Source organism: Megascapheus bottae, chromosome 30, assembly GCF_031878675.1.
Source record: "Megascapheus bottae isolate mThoBot1 chromosome 30, mThoBot2.hap1, whole genome shotgun sequence".
In the NCBI taxonomy this organism is placed as follows: Eukaryota; Metazoa; Chordata; class Mammalia; order Rodentia; family Geomyidae; genus Megascapheus; species Megascapheus bottae.
This window is the reverse complement of record NC_143538.1, coordinates 5,280,692-5,300,921: the sequence shown is the minus strand read 5'-3', so window position 1 is coordinate 5,300,921 and position 20,230 is coordinate 5,280,692. Positions and strand designations below refer to the sequence as shown.

Genomic DNA, 20,230 nt, shown 5'->3' with positions numbered 1-20,230 from the left:
GGCTTCTTGGTTGAGTGAGATTAAGCCTCGGTAACTTTTTGTCTGGATCAGCCTCAAACTGTAATAGTCCTGATCACCTCCTGGGTAGCTGGGTTTACAAGTATGAGCCATTGGATCTAGCCTTAAAGAGTTCTGATTCATGTTCCTCAGTTGATGAATGGATCAACAAGATGTGGTATTTGTACACAATGGAATTCTATGCTGCTGTCACAAAGAATGACATTGCCCCATTTGTTAGGAAATGGAAAGACTTAGAAAAGATCATAGTAAGTGAAGTAAGCCAGACTCAAAGGAACTTAGGCTCAATGGTTTCCCTCATTTGTCATAATCAGTAGAAACCTTGGGCTCTCCTAGCAGAGATTTGCAATAGAGCAAAACCTTGATATATAAGGCCATATAGTATGACACTAAATGAAAGGACCTCTAGGATATAGAAACAAAAGCCATATAATGAGTGATTGTTGTCCTTAAGGTACTACGTTACCTCTCATCTCTTTTGCTGTCCCTTGGTTATCTCATATTGTTACAGTATCTCACTTTGTTACCTGATATATCGGATATATTTGTATTTGGTTATTTGAAATTGGATAGGGAAGGGGAGAAAACAAGATGAGGGGTGGGGGTGGGGGGAGGGAAATGGGGACCAAGACATGTGAAAGGGTATCAGTGTATGTGAATTAATGCACCTTCTATCTGGCAAATATCATGTAACCCTTCTATTAATTACAATAAAAAATATATTAAAAAAAGAAAGGAAAGTTGCTTCCTGCACATAAAATAAATAATTTCAAAAAAAAGAAAAGAGTTTGGGGGTGAGCTTTGCATTTGCCTTTTGAACATGTTTCCAAGTTGTGCCGATGCTATGCACTCGAAGAATGCCTTGCTTCTCTTGCACGGGCCTGGTCTATTGCTTTGAGAGAGACCAAAAGAAAGGAAAAGAGTTTTCTTGTGCACTGATTAGAAAACAGAATAATGAAAATGTATTTACTGTATTCTAAAACAAGCACAGTTGCATTTTCTTCATCTACTTTTTGTCCTCCTAATGTTTTTTCACTGTTTTGCATCTTGAGAACTTTCTGGAAAGTTTTAGTAGTCTACCTTTTGTAGTCCACCTTCCGTCCTTCTTGTGTCAGTTATAAGTAGTGATGTCAGCTTCCGCTAGATCCCTTGCTTGTCTCTGGAGTCAGTTCCCTACAGGATTAACAGTCCCTCTGTGGCTCTGAAATTGGTGCTGTTTGTGTGTGGCCTTTAGCTTACACCCCAAGGCCTCTGGTGTGTAAGTATTGGAAGGAAGCAGGTAACACTGAAGTCTGGCAAAGTGATGAAGTGTCCCAATACTATCCAAACAAACACAATAAAATTTTCAGCAAGGTTGAATTCTTAGCTCTTCTGAGCACTTGTTCAGAGCCCACTGAGGCAATTAGGGCCTATGGAAGGGGTCAGGACCCACTATGTGAGAAGAATTTGGCAAGACATTGATGTCTGAACCTGTCTCCAAGCTGCTACTGCCATCTGGAAAACTCACTTGTTTGCTTAAGTAGATTATACACATGCAAAGATCATCTGGGGAAGATTGATTTTTCCCCGTTTTGATTTTACAGTTCTTCCTCTATTGTGGTCTTGAGTCATAGGCCAATTCAAAGGACAGCCACAACAGTAAGCTGATGAGGAAATAATGCACATCTCACCATACCTGATTTAAGTTTTAGGCCTTCTTTCTTGTGAGCATGAAGGCATGAATTCTATGATGTAGGAGCCAGTGTTATCCTAAAGACCATTCAAGTCTAAAGATACCATGGCAGAATTTTCACTCTGATCCTGGGAAAATAGAATCCAGAAGCTGCTAGAAGAGGCTGACGCAGCCAAGACCAGGCTGGATGATGTCTAGAGACATCTAAGATGTCTCCTTGCCTTTTGGATAGAAGGGACAGGCTTACTATCCTTTTGAAAACTGATCAGTGTTACCATTTTTAACATACCTTTGCAAGTGTTGTAAATCAAAGCAATGGTTTTTAACAGTTTCCTAATTCTGCTCGTTTTTATTTCTTACCATCTTATTTCGTCACGGTTAGTCAGACATTTTTGTCTAAAGCTAACATTACTGACTTGCATTCATATTTGTATTTCTCTGCTATCATTCTTTTTATAACTTAATCTCAGCCATCAATATTAATTGCAACTCTTTATTTAAATGAAAGATAATGGCCCACCCACCAAATCTGCTTTTTCCCCACAGACCAGTTTTGTAGGCATATACAGTTCAATCTGCGTTTAGACATTCACACTCTCAGTGAGCACAGACCTCAGAGAGCATGCTTCCCACAATGTGTCAGGGTTTAGTCCTCCTGCAAGACTACATTCACTTTAGGAAATAGCTGCAAATGGGCTTCCCAAACCATTCCCTTCTCCCTGACCCAAAGACTTGCCAGGTTTTCTGAACACGACCTTCAGGTTTGGCAACCAGCTAAAATGACTCTGAGGAAAGACACATGTGTTTATTCTACCTTTAGAATATGCAGGTAGGAACAGACAGATGAAGACATACACGGAGTGTGAGGATGGAGAAAGTTGCACAGTCTGTGCCCTCTCTGGGCACGCTACACTTTCCACACCCACGTGTGCATCAGGCATTTTGTAACTAAGTCTTTACCCTTGCCCCTCTGCTTGACAGTCAGGAGCAAATTCCCCTCCTCTAATGACCTCTGTGTTTGTTCTGATGACTAGCTCTCATACTGAGCTATTTACATCTATAATCTCATGTCTATAGTCCTAACTGTGAAGGAGAAACAGATTGGAGTCTCATGGGCCAAGATCAGCCCAAGCCAAAGAAAACCATGCAAAAAACAAAAACAAACAAAAAAAAACTCCACAAAAAATACTACCCTATTGGAAAAATAACTTCAAAAGAAAAATATAGAACCAACAAAAACAGTAGGAGGTCAAGGTGTGGCTCAAGTGATAAGAGTGCCTGTCTACCTTAGCAAGCCTGAGACTTGAGTTCTCACTCTACTACTACTAAAAAAACCAAAATTAAGAAAAAAAAATTAGGGCCAGAGACGTGGCCTAATGGTAGAGTGCTTGCCTAGCATGCATGAAGCCCTGGGTTCGATTCCTCAGTATCTCATATACAGAAAAAGCTGGAAGTGGTGCTTTGGCTCCAGTGTTAGAGGTGCTAGCTTTGAGGAAGGCTCAAGTACCAATGTCCAGGCCCTGAGCTCAAGCCCCAGGAGTGGAAAAAAAAAATTAAAGATCTAAATGGGAGTATAGTTGTGAGCACTCATGTTTAGCCTGTTTGCTGTAGGAGCGAAGATTTAGAGCAAAGATAAGACAGATAGATGATATGTAAATATTTAATATATAATATATATTTAATCTGTGTTTGTATATTTAATCTAAATATGTAAGTGCATATTTATAAAAGTATAAGTATATATATTTATAGTTCAAAAAGATGGAGCATATTGTAGTTGGGCTCTTGGGTCTACATTCTTTTAACCTAGATAAGGAGTCTCCTGCCATTATAGTTGCAGTGAAACAAAGGTATATGTGTGTGTGTCGCATATGTGCAAGAGTATGTGTTTTTTTCAGTGGACCTGGTGGCAGGTGTGTTTGTATTCTTGCTCAAGAAACCACAGATTAACTAATGACTCAGTTTAATATTGCATCAGTGTCATCAGGCTAACAAGGGACTGAAACATGGCTTTTAAGTAGATAGACTACAGAATAATAGCATGATCTTTGGTGATACAAAAAAAAGTTTGTTAAAATTTTATAATTCATTTAGGGGGAATCTGTGATCTTACACTTTTCACAATCTTAAACATGATGTAGAAGTTATATCAATTTACCTGATGGGTAAAATTAGGGAATTTAGAAAATTCAAGTCTGTCATTGGAGCAAACACAAGACATACAAATGTTCTTATATTACACACTATTAGCACCAAGGAGATGAGTGCTTATTATTTGAACCATACCCTTTTTGCTTGGGTGGGTCTTTAACTATGATTCTTCTATCTGTACATCCTTCATAGCTGGGGTAGTAGGTTTGAGCAATCCTGTCTAGATTATTTGCTGAGATGTAACGTGCCCCTAACTTATTGCCCAGACTGCCCTTGAACTATTGATCATTCTGATCTCCATTTTCCAAGTAGCTCAACTTACAGGTGTGACCTACTGCACTTGGCTTCTCTTTCCTGATTATAGAGGAATTGTTATTGGCAGTTGTTATTAACTGAACATTGGTCATGATCTGAGGTCTTGTTCTCAACTTTTTTTTTGATCTTGGACCTCATTGCATAGCCATTGTTTTTACTTGTCAATGGAGGAGGTATTGTACAGTTAAAAATGATTTTTGAATCATTTCTTCTCATGTACACAATTGACAAGTGGAGTAAAGCAATTAGTATGAAATTCAAGCAAGCAAATACTAAATGCTAACTTTCAGAGTTGGGAAATCTAGTAACCAATGGATGAAATATTTTGTAAGATATCTTTTGGATTTGAGTGATGTTAGTTTCTTTGCCTCCCTCCTCTCCTTTGGCAGTATTGAGCTCAGAGTAGGTGATCTAACACTTGAGGCCAGCAATATCCCCACCCACTCATCCTCTTTCCCCTGTAGTTTTTGCCTGGGCTCAGCCTCCTATCTTGATCTTTCTAGGCTTCCCACTTAGCTGGGGTTATAGGCATGTACCACCCTGGCCATCTTACATTGGCCCTTTTAATAAAACCATATAGTCACTAATTACTAAATAGATCACCCCAAACCCGTTAAACTTATAATTCATGTTTTTCAAAATGTTCCATTAATAATGTGTGTATAACTTTGGGAAAAACAGTTGCAAAGAGACCCAGAGGGCCAAGAGTTTGGCCTAATTGGTTGAGTGCTTGCCTGGCATGCTTCAAGCCCTAGGATCTATTCCTCAGTACCACATAGACACAAAAAGGTGGAAGTGGTAGGTATTGTGGGTCAAGTGGTAGAGCTATAGCCTTGAGAAAGCCAAAGGACAGTGCTCAGGTCCTGGTTTTAAGCCCCAGGACTCGCAAAAGAGATGGGGGGAGGGGCGCCAAGAAATGACTTTTTGTGTTGATAAAAATAAATAAATAAAAATTTAAAAAGCAATGATGGATGAAACATTTTTAATTTTCCAGATGATGGTGTTGAAGCCCAAAGTGGAACCAAGAAAGAAGATCTAAATGACAAAGAGAAAAAGGATGAAGAAGAAACCCCCATACCTACATTTAGGGCCAAATCAATCCTAGAGAGCTGGGTATGGGGCAAGCAACCAGGTATGATGGCCTTTTGACTAACATAGATGGACTTTATGTTAATGGAATTTTCTGGAATTAACTTTTTTGGTATTGTGGTAATATATATATTGTTTGTATTATACATATATATATATAACAAAATTTGCCATTGTAAACATTTTAAAAATTCAGTTTATTTACATTAGTAAGACATTTACACTGTGATTCGACGACGTCACTACATTTGTTTCTAAAACTCTTCATCTTACCAAACTGCCACCAGTGCTACCACTATTCCACTTTTGTGACAGCATTTGACTGTCCCAGGAATCATGCAATATTTGTCCCCTTGCATCTGACTTCCTTCACTTACCATGTCTTCCGGGTTCATCCGTGTTGTGGCCTGTTGCAGAATTTCCTCTTAAAGCTAAATTGCAGGCCAATGTTCCTCACTAGTGGATAGCCACTTGGGTCTTTGGTGAATAATGCTGCCACAAACACTGGTTTACTAGTGTCTATTTGTGTCTCTGCTTATAATTATTTGTACGTATTACAGAGGAGAGGAGTTGTTAACGAATATGATTCTATTTTTAACTTTTCAAAGGAGAGTTGAGCTGTTTCTCACGTAGGCCACATCATTTTTCATTCTGACAGAATGGCACAAGAGTTCCAATTTCTCCATATCCTAGATAGTACTTGTTATTTCCTTTTTAAAAATAACTATCCTATGAGTGTGAAGTGATATCTCATTGTTTTGGTCTATATTTCCCTAATTGATTTAATGATACTGAGTATTTTCTGATGTGTATCTGCCATATGTAAATGTTCTTTATCTACTTAAGTCTTAAGTCATAATTATTTTTGGAGTAGCACAGATTCTTTATTATTATTTCTTCTGTTATTCACCTTTTACATTTTTGCTTTTTATTTTACCTTACTTAGTATTTTTAAAATGTGTGATATATTTAAAACAGTACAAAACTGGGGTTTTTTTGTGTGTGCTATGGATTGAACCCAGTGCCTTGGCACATGCTAAGCATATACTACACGGGTGAGCTCCCCCATCCCTTTTTTATTTCAATAAATATCTTCTATGATCAGACGCATATAGGCATTGCATCTTGGTGTTCCTCTCCTAAGAATACCCTCCTTTGCACAGTGTATGAATGCTTAGAGTCCTGCATTATTGATCATATTCTGGCTATTTTGAGTGTGTGTGTGCGGGGAAGGGGGGCGGGTCATGGGGCTTGAACTCTGGGCCTGGTCTAGTATACTTTGTTGATACCTTTATGTAGCTGAGTTCTCTAAATACCTTCAAAGACCTCTGCTTTCCCTTGTTATATGTGTCTATGTATGTGTACATACGTATATATGTACATACACACACACAAACATAAAATAAATTGATGGGTGGTCAGAAAACTAATGATTTCATCTAAGGGAAGTTGGATGTTATGGTTGTCTGTAAGAGTCTAAAGCTTTGAGGCTGATCTGTTGGCCTCATCACCAATAATCATTGGAGACAGAATACAAATAGAAGGGAAGGAAACTGTCTTCTCACCACTGGGTCCACTGCTAGTGTAGAAAGTAATTCACTTTCCAACTGTAATTATATTTGTAGATAACTCATGTTACCTTCATTTGGATTATTTTCATTCTGTTGTCTTCTGACTGGTTAAAAAAATAATCTTTACTGTGGAAAATTTCAAACACACATTGGCATAGAGAGAATAAGCCTAATGAAATATCACTTAGTCCTTAAACAGTCTTACTACTTACTTTTCTGTTTGGGGACTGAGTATGGGGTCAGTGACCTTGGACCTGCACGATTGAGTACACAAGGAAGTAAACTGATATCATGATGACTTTGGGCTATGTCAGTCGCTTCTCAGTTAAACTATTTGAGACTTGATTGCTGTTTTGTATGAATGAAACCCCTGGCAGTTTCCTGATTTTAAGAAAAGTATTAAGATTGGAACTTGAAATAAACCGCCCGTGCTACAGTCTTAAGCTCACGGCTTAGGCTGGAGTCTTGGGCTGCTGAGTTGGGCTGTAGTCCTCCCGTCCCCATTTTTTTCTTGTCTTCTTTTTGTCTTCTTCTTCTTTTCCCAGGCTTCACCCCCAAGGTCAGAATCCTGGTTCACTGCCGGCTGGCTCCAGCACTTTTCCTCTTCTGTAATATTCCCAACAAATGTATTTCCTTTGATGCATCATGCTGGGTCATTTTATTGGAACTTTGTGTTTTATTTGTTTGTTGTTTGTTTCCAGTTGGTACTTGAACCAAGGCCCTCGCCCTGTCCCTGAGTTGTTGGGGGGTTTTTTGTTTGTTTGTTTTTTGGTTTTTTTGGTTTTTGGTTTTTGGTTTTCTTGCTCAATGCACTTAGAGCCACAGAACCACTTTTGGTTTTCTGGAAGCTAATTGGAAATAAAGTCTCACCGACTTTCCTGCCCCGACTAGCTTCAAACTGCAATCCTTACTCAGCCTCCTGAGTAGCTAGGATTACAGATATGAGCCCGTGTCCAACTTGTTTGCATTTTTAATTTAGATCATAACAATATGTTGGCTAGAGTTTTTCTCAGTGTCTAGAAAATGCCCTGCTGAGAAGTTAAACTTTATAGTTTTTGTGTATGTTCATTTTTTTACTTAACTTTTATAGGAATGGGGATCAAACTCAGGGCCTTATGCATATTTTTTTTTTTTTTTTGCCAGTCCTGGGCTTGAGCTCAGGGCCCGAGCACTGTCCTTGGACTTTCTCAAGGCTAGAGCTCTACCACTTGAGCCTCAGCACCACTTCTGGCTTTTTTCTATATGTGGTTCCGAGGAATTGAACCTGGGTCTTCATGCATGCTAGGCAAGCACTTTAACCACTAGGCCAAACTCCCAGCCCTGCCTTATGCAACTTGTATATGTTTACAGAGTGGCAGCATGCCACTGAGGCTGAGTAAACTGTATCATATGCTGTATTTCTTTCTTTTTTTTTTTTTTTTTGCCAGTTGTGGGGCTTGAACTCAGGGCCTAACCACTATCCTTGAACTTTTCTCAAGGCCAGAATTCTACCCTTGAGCCACAGCACCACTTCCAGCTTTTTTCTATGTATGTGGAGCCAAGAAATCAAACCTGGGTCTTCGTGCATGCTAGGCAAGCACTCTATCACTAGGCCAAACTCCCGGTCCCATATGCTGTATTTCTTTGTGTGTTTGCTAAATCACTCTGTGACTCTGATCCCTCACTCACAAATTGTATATGTAGTCTGACTTCTGATTCTGGCTGTGCCAATTGCCTCAGCAAGATGCTTAGAACTGGGGGCAGGTATGAGGCACCTGGGTCTTTCCTGCTATCATTAACTATTTTCTTAGCATTACAACATGGCCACAGTATGGACAGGTTCTCTTCTCATCTTACCTTGTTTTCCAGATGTGAATGAACTGAAGGAATGTCTTTCTGTACTGGTTAAAGAACAGCAAGCCCTGGCTGTCCAATCAGCCACCACCACCCTGTCAGCCCTGAGACTCAAGCAGAGGCTAGTCATCCTAGAACGCTACTTCATTGCCTTGAATAGAACCGTTTTTCAAGAGAATGTTAAAGTGAAGTGGAAAAGCAGTAACATTTCTCTGCCTCCTGTGGACAAAAAGAGGTAATCATAAAACGAGGAACGAATACTGTTGATGGTTCCTTGTAAGATTCAGACTCTTGGGCTCCAGAAGTGGTGTTGGTGGCGTGACACCAGCTGAGCAGCACGAGGCCCTGAGGACAAATCCCACTACCACACACACACACCCATAAAATCGGGCTCTTGCCAAGTGTGGAGATACATACCTGTAATTCTACCTCCTTGAGTGGTAGAGATGAGATTGTGGTTTCAGGCCAGACTGGGCCAAAGGTTAGTGAGACCTGATCTTAAAAAGCTGAAGGTAGGGTTGGGAGTTTGGCCTACTGGTAGAATGCTTGCCTAGCATGCACGAAGACCCAGGTTCAATTCCTAGGTACCACATATATAGGGAAAAAAAAGCCAGAAGTGGTGCTGAGGCTCAAGTGGTAGAGCTCTAGCCTTGAGAAAGTCCAAGGACAGTGCTCAAGCCCTGAGCTCAAAACTCATGACTGGCAAACAAACAAACAAAAAAAAAGCTGAGTGTAGTGACATATGTCTGTAATCTCAGCTATGCTGGAAACCAAAGCCAAATAGGAAGATTGCTATCTGAGGCCACCTTTAGGTAACAAAGCACAAGGTCCTATCTGAAAAATAAAGCTCTAGTAGTAGAGTACCTGCCTAATAGGCAAGGTTCTAAGTTCAAAACCCCAGCACCAGAAAAAAACAAAAATAGGTTCTTTTGCTTAGAAAAGTTTTTATTTTTTTTCGGTTTAGTCTCATTATTTTGTGAATTATTTTTTTTTTTTTTGCCAGTCCTGGGCTTGAGCTCAGGGCCTGAGCACTGTCCTTGGACTTTCTCAAGGCTAGAGCTCTACCACTTGAGCCTCAGCACCACTTCTGGCTTTTTTCTATGTGTGTGGTACCAAGGAATCGAACCCGGGTCTTCGTGCATGCTAGGCAAGCACTTTACCACTAGGCCAAACTCCCGGCCCTGTTTTGTGAAATTTTGTTGTTGCTTCTCCTGTTTGTGTATTGTTGTATAATCTCTAGAATGGATTTGCCAGTTTTCTCATAGATTAAGAGACCATGAGGTAATTCTTTGAAAGAAGATTTTCTTTCTGTAACAGTAGATTGCCAAAGGTTTAGACCATCTCCAGACTGGGTTTGAAAATACGATCACAATAGTATAATCTTTTTGTCTTGCTATTTTGTAGGGACAGAATGCACTGATTAGTGCCTAACTAGTTTAGATGCTTCATTTTGTTTGTTTTAGTTTCTAGCATAATTTTCATACTCTTTTATTGTGATATGCTTTCAGGCATTTGATGCCCATACTATATCAGTGCTTTCCATGTAGTTATAGCCTCATCCTTAAGCACATTGTAATTTGTTGGTATCTACTAATACATCAGCACATTTCTTCTGAGGAATTAACTAGTAGCTCTTAATCCCGTTGAGGCTTATATAAAATTTGCAGGTTTTCCAAAATGTAACAAACAGATTTATTCTCCAAAGGCTAGGTTGCCAAGTGGAACTAAATCCTTTGAGGTTAGAAGTTGCTATTATAATGACTCTCACTCCCCAGAGAACACATGGAAAGTACATACAGTATTCAGAGTGGAGAGTGCTAACAGATTTAATTGAAATTGTGTTAGGATAACATACTTGAATACAGTTTTAGAGTGAACTAAGCCAAGGGACCAGTGCATATTTGGAAATATTTCAGTGAAGCTCCTTTTAATACAAATGAATATTAACTTATTTTTTTTTTAATGAGAGAAGATACTAGGTCAGCAGAAAGGCATAGGTTTTTTGTTTGTTTTTTTGGGTGGTGGGGGTAGTGGGGGAGCTTGAACTTGGGCATGGGCATTATAAGCAGTCTTGCTCAAAGCTAGCTCTCTGTTATTTCTACCACTTTGGCCCACAGCTCCACTCCCTGTTTTTAGGTGGCTTGTTGGAAATGAGTCTTCTACCGCCTAAGCTGGCTTCCATCCACAGTCCTCATATCTGAGCCTCCTGAGTACCTAGGTTTACAGGCGTTAACCACTGGCACATGGCTAGTTTATTTTTTTTAAGTGTTTTTGGTTTGTTTTGAATCAAGGCATGAGAATATTCTAACTTCTCTTAAAGTTCCTAATGAAGAAACATAGTTGAGATTTTTTTTTCTAGTGTTGAAATCTACATATTTAGTGTAGATAAAACTTAATAGAAATCTACCCCATCTTTATACTGTAGGTTGCTTGTGTTAAGAATAAATAGATATTAAATTTTAATAAGACCATTGATCACACTGTGGTCCAAATTCTTCAAGTATTACTTATCTTAGTGCTTTCCTATTCTTCTAATTGACTGGTCCTCCCATCTGTATGTGTTGTCTGCAGTTCTCGGCCCTCTGGCAGAGGGGTGGAAGGACTTGCCAGAGTTGGTTCCCGAGCAGCGCTCTCCTTTGCCTTTGCCTTCTTACGCAGGGCCTGGCGGTCAGGTATGTGTGTATAGTTTGTCCATCTGTTTGCCTGATGTATGGGGAGATTGGGCTTCACAGTTTCTACCACCATAGGCCTGTGGTCTGGTCCCATGTGCTGATCTCAGCACCTCACAGTCTTCATTTTTAAAAGAAGAGGCTGCTGAGTCCATTGGCTTTTTGGTCTGAGCCTAAAAATCCCAAATTGTGGGACTGAGGGTTCAAGTGACAGAGCTCTTGCCTAGCAGTATTGACGCTCTGAATTCGGTCCCTAGTAGGGAGAGGGATACATTGACCTCTCTAACAAACCATCACCGTGGAATGCCTCACCACCTGTTTATTTCTAGAACAAAAAGGTATTCCATAATCTGAAAATATGAAATCCAAAATGGTCCAAAGTCCAAAACTTGGACCACTGACATGATCCTATATGAAGGCACACTAAAAATATTGCATCAAATATCTCCAGACTCCATAAAGAATACGTGAAACAACTAGATTTATGTTCAGAGTCAGGCTCAGGTGGCTCACGGTTATAATACTAGCTACTCAGGAAGCTGAGATCTGAGGACTGCAGTTTGAAGCCAGAAAACTCCCCATGAGACTCTTTTATCACCAATTGGCCACTCAGAAGTGGTGCTGTAGGTCAAAGTTGATAGAGTGCTAGCCTTGAATGAAAGAACTCAAGAACAGTGCCCGAGCCCTAAATTCAAGCCCCACCACTGACAAAAACAAAAATATGTGTTCAGTTTAAGTCCAGTGTGTCTCAGTATAATACTCCAAAACACCAATCCTTTCTGTTCTCAAGCATTTCAGATGAAAGATTTTCAATCTGTTTTGCTGATGTAAAAGCCATCAAATAAAGAATTGACTTTTTTTGTTGTTTGGAGTTTGTTTTGGTATATCTATATCTGTCTGTCTGTCTATCTATATTATTTTTATAAATATAAAGAGGCACATAGGCATTGTGCCTTTGTGTTTTTCCCCTAAGAGTATCCTCTTTTAGTGAATGGACTTTGGAGACAGTGTTAGATTTCAGTCTGTTGAAGAAGAAATTGAAGAGGCGATAGTGTTACATTCGTGCTTAAAGAGTAGAACTCTGTGCTTGTCAGCACTGCTCAGTGGTGGCAGCCTATTGAGTTCTTTAGGATTCATGCTGTATGTATCTCCAGGTGAGGATGCAGACCTCTGCAGTGAGCTTTTGCAAGAGTCCCTGGACGCCCTGCGAGCTCTTCCAGAAGCTTCGCTTTTTGACGAGAGCACAGTGTCTTCAGTGTGGCTGGAGGTGGTGGAGAGAGCAACCCGGTTCCTCAGGTCTGTCGTGACGGGGTGAGTTCTCTTTTTCTATACGCCTTCCCGCACAACCATCCCACTGTGCTTGAATCTCATTCTTGCCTTCCTCCCTTCTCACCTAGTGGATAGGCTTGGTTTTTCCTCCTAACTCTATGGTAAGTCTCAGCCCTCCACTTTTCAAATGACTTGGATTTAGAATGTTCAGACTTGACCCAGGAAGCTGTCATAGGGGTGGGATGGATAATGTCAGATGGTCTGTAATTTAGCGAGTTGTTTTGGTAGTTACCAATTTGGTGCTCCATCAGTCCCAAGTGAGCACTTCTTGGGGTTCCTCTAGGTGGTAATGAGGCACTGTCATCTGGATGGGGGGCTGGATGGCACTGAGTTTGAAATTTTGATAAAGTATAACATGGGAGAGACCAACTACTCTAACAAAATGTTGAAACCAGGGCTAGAAGAACCGGTGGTCAATGGTACATCACTTGCCTAGCATGTCCCACACCCCTATCTCCTAAAGGTTTCACCATCTCCCAATTCAGCCACAGGCTCGGAACCAACCCTTCAACATCTGGGGCTCTGGAGACATCTAAGATCCCAACTATAGAGAGCAAATAGCTTCTATTTTTTGTGTTTTGAATGTGAATCTATAAGGGGAAAAAACAGGAACTCTGCTTTGAGTGCTATATATTTTGGTACTTTGCGTGTGTGTGCGTGCACATGTGCCAGTACTGGAACTTGTGCCATTACTGGCACTTTTGACACTAGAGGGTCTTGTGCTCTTGCTTGGCTTTTTTGCTCCAGGTTAGTTCTCTACCACTTGAGCCACACCTCCACTCTGGCATTTTTTTTTTGGTTATTTAGGGATAAGAGACTTGAGGATTTGTCTGCTTGGGCTGGCTCCAAACTTTGATCCTCAGATCTCCATCTTCTTAGTAATTAGGATTAGAGGTGTGAGCTACTGGTGCCCAGCTTGGTACTGTTTTAAAATTTAGAGAAAATATAGTATTCAATACAAGATTTCAGTGGCAAAAGCATATATATATATATATATATATATATACACACATATATACATATGTATAGATACTATACATATGTACCAACTGACAGTGGACTGGAACCATCAGTCTAAACATTTCTTACTTTAGTTTGTGTGTGTGTGTGTGTGTGTGTGTGTGTGTGTGTGTGCGCGTACGCGCGTGCGTGCACATGTGTACATGTGCATGCCCTGATGGTCCTAGGTAATTAGAGTCTCATGGACTGTCTTGACTGGGCTGGCTTCAAACTGTGGTCCTCACATCTCAGCCTCTTGAGTAGCTAGGATTACAGACATAAGCCACCAGTGCCTGGCCCCTTTTAGGTTTATTATCTCTGATATTTTATTACCATAGCAGAAATATAACACACAGCAGGTTTGCACTTTTTGGAGGGGGGGGCAGTGCTGAGAATTGAACCCAGGACCTTGTATGTGCTAATTCTCTACCATTGTGATACATTTCCATACCCAGTTTAAACATGCACACCCACACCCACATCCACATATCTTTGTAATTGAACTGAATACTTTAATATCTCAAATTTATGTAGCAAGTCTCAGGATTTGATTCTGGATATTAGAAATACACTTGTCCATGGGAGAGAGAATACACTCGGCATGTTGGAACCATTTTGTCTCTTTCCCTCCTCTTTTGTTACGTGGCCTGCCTGTGTTGCTGTCATTTCAGAGATGTCCACGGAACACCAGGGACCAAAGGGCCTGGAGGAGTCCCCTTGCAGGACCAGCACTTGGCCTTGGCCATCCTACTGGAGCTGGCTGTTCAGAGAGGCACACTGAGGTAAGCAGTCCTAGGCTGGATACCCCCGGCCTCTGTTTCCACACAGACTAGAATCCTCCACTTCTAGCTTTTTCGGTAGTTACATGGAAATAAGTATCTCATGGACTTTTCTGCCCGCTCTGGCTTCAGTCTGTGATCCTCACATCTCAGTCCCCTGTGTAGCTAGGATTACAGGCATGAGCCACCAGCTTCTGGTTTATGATAAGCTCTTTTATTTTTTCTAATTAGAGGATAAATGTCTTTCTCCTTCAGCCAAATGTTGTCTGCCATCCTGTTGTTGCTTCAACTGTGGGACAGTGGAGCACAGGAAACTGATAATGAGCGGTCTGCTCAGGGCACCAGCGCCCCCCTCCTGCCTCTCCTTCAGAGGTTCCAGAGCATCATTTGCAATAAAGACACGCCTCATGCAGAGGGGGACACCCATGTAAGTATTGAGGTATTCCCAGCAAGACTAAAGAGTTAGCTAGACTTACAGTCAAGACAACATATATGTCTGTGTTTATGTCCATGGCAGTGGTTATCTTTGGGGGCAGGGTGTATTTGATTGTGACTTCTACAAGATATGTAGATTACATTTATGTTACCTGGGTGGAGCCAAATATTCTTGCATGAGCTATTAACTGTATTTCATGTGTCAGTAAGTGGCCCGAGCCAGCTCTGAGCTGCAGGTCCTGGACCCTGTGTTCCTGTCTTTGGATTATGTGTACCTAATGAGAGGACACTATCTTGACATGGATCCTGTGTACTTTTGGAGGATTCTGTCTATTGCCTTAGTGATCATGGAGCTCCTGAACCAGAGCCTGTGAGCCCTGCATGTCCATGAGTTAGTACCTGTGTTTTCCTAAGCAACTACTATACTGACTGTCCCTGGAAAAGGAGTGAAGTTTAGATGCTTTGTTCATCTGTTTAGCATTTCTCTCACAAAATGCAGGCTAATTTATGCAGAACAGAGTTGTAGTTGGCTTACAGTTCTGGAGGTACAGGCTCTTGTTAGTGGTAAGGTCTCAGGATGATACAGGGCACCCCTAGTTCAGGGTTTATGTATATAGGTGTCTGTAGTCTCTCTTATTTTATCATAGGGGTTTTATCCTGATGACTGAGGCTGTACCCTGACCTGCTTAATTCACCATCATAGTCTGATTATATTTCCACCACCTTAATATTTCATAATGAGGATTAAATTTAACACAAGGATTAAATTTAACACATGAACCTTTAGGAGATTTGGTACTCATACCATATCCACACCAACCATAAAAAATGGAGTGGAAGGTGAAAAGAAGACTTGTTTCATGAAGAGGTTACTTAGGGACTGAAGCATGTTGAAAATGTTGACCCTGGTATCAAGAGAAGCCTGAGAAGTACTGATAATGTAGGCAGGTATTGAGGTAGATGGTCGATGAGGTAGGCAAACAGGTGAGTAATGGGGTATGCAGGCATAGCGAGGACTGAGGCTTAGATCATCGTGCAGAGGAGCAATATGGCCTTATTCAGAGGAGATGGTCCACTTTTTTTTTTTTTTTTTTTTTTTTTGGCCAGTCCTAGGGCTTGAACTCAGTGCCTGAGCACTGTCCTTGGGCTTTTTCAAGGCTAGAGCCCTACCACTTAAGCCACAGCACCATTTTCCAGCTTTTTCTATGTATGTGGTACCGAGGAATCGAACCCGGGTCTTCGTGCATGCTAGGCAAGCACTCTACCACTAAACCTGTGTTGAACTCATTATCCATGTTAGTTTCCACTTTGTGGGTTTCCATTCTCAGTCTTTTTCATTTTGTTGTCGATGGAGAAAACTTTGATCAATCAGCAAGTCCTCAATTTATTGGGAGTCCCAAAGTCTGGCAAATTGGAACTAGTAGCTCACTCTGTTGGTCCTTCCAGTGTGCCAGGTATCCTGCGAGACATAGTACCTGTGGCCCACCCATACTTTACCTGTGATGGATCTGAGGTGAGGGAAGTTACAGGCTAGATTTACATCTTCCCTAGAAAGAGCCATTACCTTATCATGCTTTGTCCTTATTTATGAACTGTGGCTCAATTTGCAAATAAAAATTTGATTTTCTCTGGAGTGGGAAATACTTAGATTAAAATTAGGATTCTTGGTTTTTTAGTTTGGAAAGGCAGGTTAAGGTGCTGTGCTGCATTCCTACTTCAGTCCTTGTGGCAATGTATCTCTAGGGTGGTTTGAACATATTAGCATCCATGTTATTCTATAACATAGGGTTCAACTTAGATGTATATAATATGTAGATTTTCAGTTGGTATGGTGTGCATTTATACAGAAAGAATATAAAAGTATTGCTATACACAACAGCCATACCATCAGTATTGTTTGATGGCCAAAATAAGATTTAATGCATAATTGAAACACACACACACACACACACACACACACACACACACATAGAGCTAAAATGTATACAGGCTAATTGTATGCCTTTTCTTTTTTGCTATCATTTCTAAATATGCTTATTTACCTTTCTTCTCTAGCTTTTGTCTGGCCCCCTGAGCCCCAATGAGAGTTTCCTGAGGTATCTTACTCTTCCGCAAGACAGTGAGCTGGCCATTGATTTACGACAAACAGCTGTTGTTGTCATGGCCCATTTAGACCGCCTGGCCACACCCTGTATGCCTCCTCTGTGTAGTTCGCCAACGTCTCATAAGGTATGTGTTAGAGCAGTATTTCTCTTTTCTTTCTTTCTCTCCATTCTTCCTCGCATTCCTTTCCTTAAAGATCAAGCTCAGGGCCATGAGTATTCTGGACAGATGTTTTATCATTGAGCTATATATTTTCAACTACCCTATAGCAGTAATCTTATTATTTTTTTATATTTATTTTTATTTTTATTTTTTTGTCAGTCATGGGGTTTGAACTCTGGGCCTAGGTGCTGTCTCTGAACTCCAGCTCAAGGCTACCATCCTACTCCTAGAGCCACAGCCCCACTTCCCATGTTCTAGTGATTAATTGGAGATAAGAGTCTTATATTCTCTAGTACCCGGGCTGGCATTAAACTGCAATCCTCATATCTCAGCTTTCTGAGTAGCTAGGATTATAGGCATGAGCCACTGTGCCTGGCTTTTCTTTTCATGTTCTGTAGTAATATTCCCACTTTCTAATTCTGTGCATGTTTTGAACCTTTTCTGCTATTGGTCATGGAAACTGGCTTATGGGGTTTTTGTGTTTGTTTTTGATTGCTGGATTGTGTTGTTTTTGGTTTTGGTTTTTGGGGGGTTTTTTTTGGTACCGTGGTGGTACCGTGGTTTGAACTCAAGGCTTTGTGCTGTGCAGGCAGATGCTCTACACTGGGCCATATCTCTAACTTGTTAGCTTACAGTTTTTACACATGCTTACAAGTTAAGGTATTCTAATTGGTCTGAATGAATAATGACCAAGCTTCAGAGATATTCAGGGTTTAAAGAATCCAGACCAGGGTCCCTGGAAAGCTCTTCTTTATCCCTTTCCATCTACCATAAGGAGGTTCTATAGCCTTTTCCCCCACTTGCATTTTGTCTCTGTATGCTTAGACTCTAAAAATGCATGTGTGTACTGCTGGCTGCAGTAGTGACAGCATAGCTATAGTTTCTCTATTAATATAGGTAATAGCAATGCCTATACAGAGAGAGCCTGGAGAATACCAGTCCACCAAGGACCCGACCCAGGGTCATGTCTGCTATCACAGCAGACATTGTATCTGTGAGAAAACTAATATTTGGAATAGTAGTGAAACTAGTTAGAGTCACACAGAAGAATCTATTAAATTATTTAAAAGACTATAGCCACAGCCTATAATCCTAGCTACTCAGGAGGCTGAGATCTGAGGACCAAGGTTCAAAGCTAGCCCAGGCACAAAAGGACCTGAGACTTATCTCCAGTTAATCTCTTAAAAATGGAAAATGGGGCTGTGGTTCAAGGGCAGGGCAGTAGCCTTGAGCTGAAGAGCTCAGGGATAGGGTCCAGGCCAAGTTCAAGCCCCATGACCCACAAAAACAACAACAACAACAACAAAAACTATATCCACACAGTTTTAAAAAGTCAAAATTACATGCAACAACATTGATCCCCATTGTCCCCGTGTGTGATTTCACTTTTCTAAGTTTTTGTTCTCTGCAGTGAGTCAGTGCATGGTAGTATGTTAGACAATATCTTCCAGCTCATGTTTCTCATTGAACATATATGCTAGAGAGCTTTCTGTGTCAGTAAATAGAGCTTTTCTTTTAACTTTGAAAAGATAGCTTACCATGTCGTGTAGAATGAGTCTTTTCTTAGTTTGGGTCATTGACGCAAGTTTGCCCACCACACACTACTATGCTGACTGATTTGGTCCCGCTGTTCCTCTATGGGTTGTACTTGAGACTCCTGGGTTGGTTATTTCCTAATTTCTCCCATATAGCTTGGTCCCTGTGATTCCCTACCAAAGGAGTGCTAGTTTCCCAAATTTGTGCTTAAAGTTTTGAGATTTTGCGTCCTGTGCCATAACAGTATGGTTTGAGCACGTTAAAAAAGTACATTGGAGGGCCATCAATAATACTTATACGGCCTTTCCCCATTTTTTTTGTTTTCAGTTGGAAGATTGAATTGTTTTGATTTTTTATTTTTGGGGAGCAGTACTGGGATGTGGTCTCAGGGCCTTATGTTTATGAGGCAGGTATTCTTCCACTTGAGCCACACCCCCAGACCTTTTCACTTTTTGTTGCTTTTAGAATAAGATACTGATTTTTTGCCCAGGCTAAGTTAGTATAGGTTATAGGAATGAGCTCTTATACCACCTTCAATTTTGAATCACTTTGTTTTTGTTTTGTTTTTTTCCTTTATTTTCTTTGTTTTTCCTTATAGTACCTCAGTGTCATTCTAGACATTCCCTTACTATGAAGCCAATGCTTCCTTTCTTATCTTTCAGGGATCATTGCAGGAGGTCATAGGTTGGGGATTAATAGGATGGAAATACTATGCCAACGTGATCGGACCAATCCAGTGTGAAGGCCTTGCCAACCTTGGAGTCATGCAGATTGCTTGTGCAGAGAAGCGCTTCCTGATCCTGTCTCGCAATGGCCGAGTGTACACACAGGCCTACAATAGTGACACGCTGGTGGGTGGCATGGGCCTTGTGCTGGCATGCCTCCCTTGGTGGATGCCAAGTGGTCTAGATTTGTCAGTCATAGATAAGCATCTATAAGTATACTAGTATACTAGTCATGTGAAAATATAAGTATACTTTGTCATGTGAACATTTTACTGAAATTGTATGTCAAGCTTTTGAGTTAAGAACATAATCTCCTGTAGTGAAACTTATTGTTAACCCTGATTTCTTTTTTATAAACCATCTTTCCTTGAAATCATTTTATTTTAGGGATTCCGATTTTGTTTTTGTGAGAAGACATTCCCTCTAGCTGCATCTGTAATGTACAGGGCATCCTGTCCACCTTCAGCACTTCGCATGCCATGGATCACATGGCAGTGATGGTTATTGTGCTGTGGCTGTGCTAGGGAACTGGCCTGGCAGTTCTAGACACCCCTAGTCTTTCAGTTAAATGCTATGCTCAGGGTGGACATATGGCATTGTGTAGAGGGATTGGGGAGGGGTCCTTCTGCTGTTTTCATTATCCTTAGACTTATGACTAATGCTCTTCCTATTTTTACCCTTATAGGCCCCTCAACTGGTCCAGGGTCTTGCCTCCAGAAACATTATAAAAATCGCTGCCCATTCTGATGGTCACCATTACCTGGCCTTGGCTGCCACTGGAGAGGTGTTCTCCTGGGGCTGTGGGGACGGAGGACGGCTGGGCCATGGGGATACTGTGTATGTA

The 20,230-nt window shown here is 40.9% G+C and overlaps 1 protein-coding gene across 1 annotated transcript in view; it reads left to right on the top strand.

The window, feature by feature from the left end:
• Herc2 (HECT and RLD domain containing E3 ubiquitin protein ligase 2) overlaps positions 1–20,230 on the top strand; it is a 122,917-nt gene that overhangs the window by 11,726 nt on the left and 90,961 nt on the right. The window contains exons 4-12 of the mRNA XM_090321759.1: positions 5,151–5,288; positions 8,665–8,884; positions 11,221–11,321; positions 12,473–12,629; positions 14,318–14,428; positions 14,681–14,852; positions 16,916–17,089; positions 19,324–19,512; positions 20,072–20,223. Coding sequence (XP_090177885.1) covers positions 5,151–5,288; positions 8,665–8,884; positions 11,221–11,321; positions 12,473–12,629; positions 14,318–14,428; positions 14,681–14,852; positions 16,916–17,089; positions 19,324–19,512; positions 20,072–20,223 — 1,414 coding nt within the window. The remainder of the gene's footprint in view (positions 1–5,150; positions 5,289–8,664; positions 8,885–11,220; positions 11,322–12,472; positions 12,630–14,317; positions 14,429–14,680; positions 14,853–16,915; positions 17,090–19,323; positions 19,513–20,071; positions 20,224–20,230) is intronic.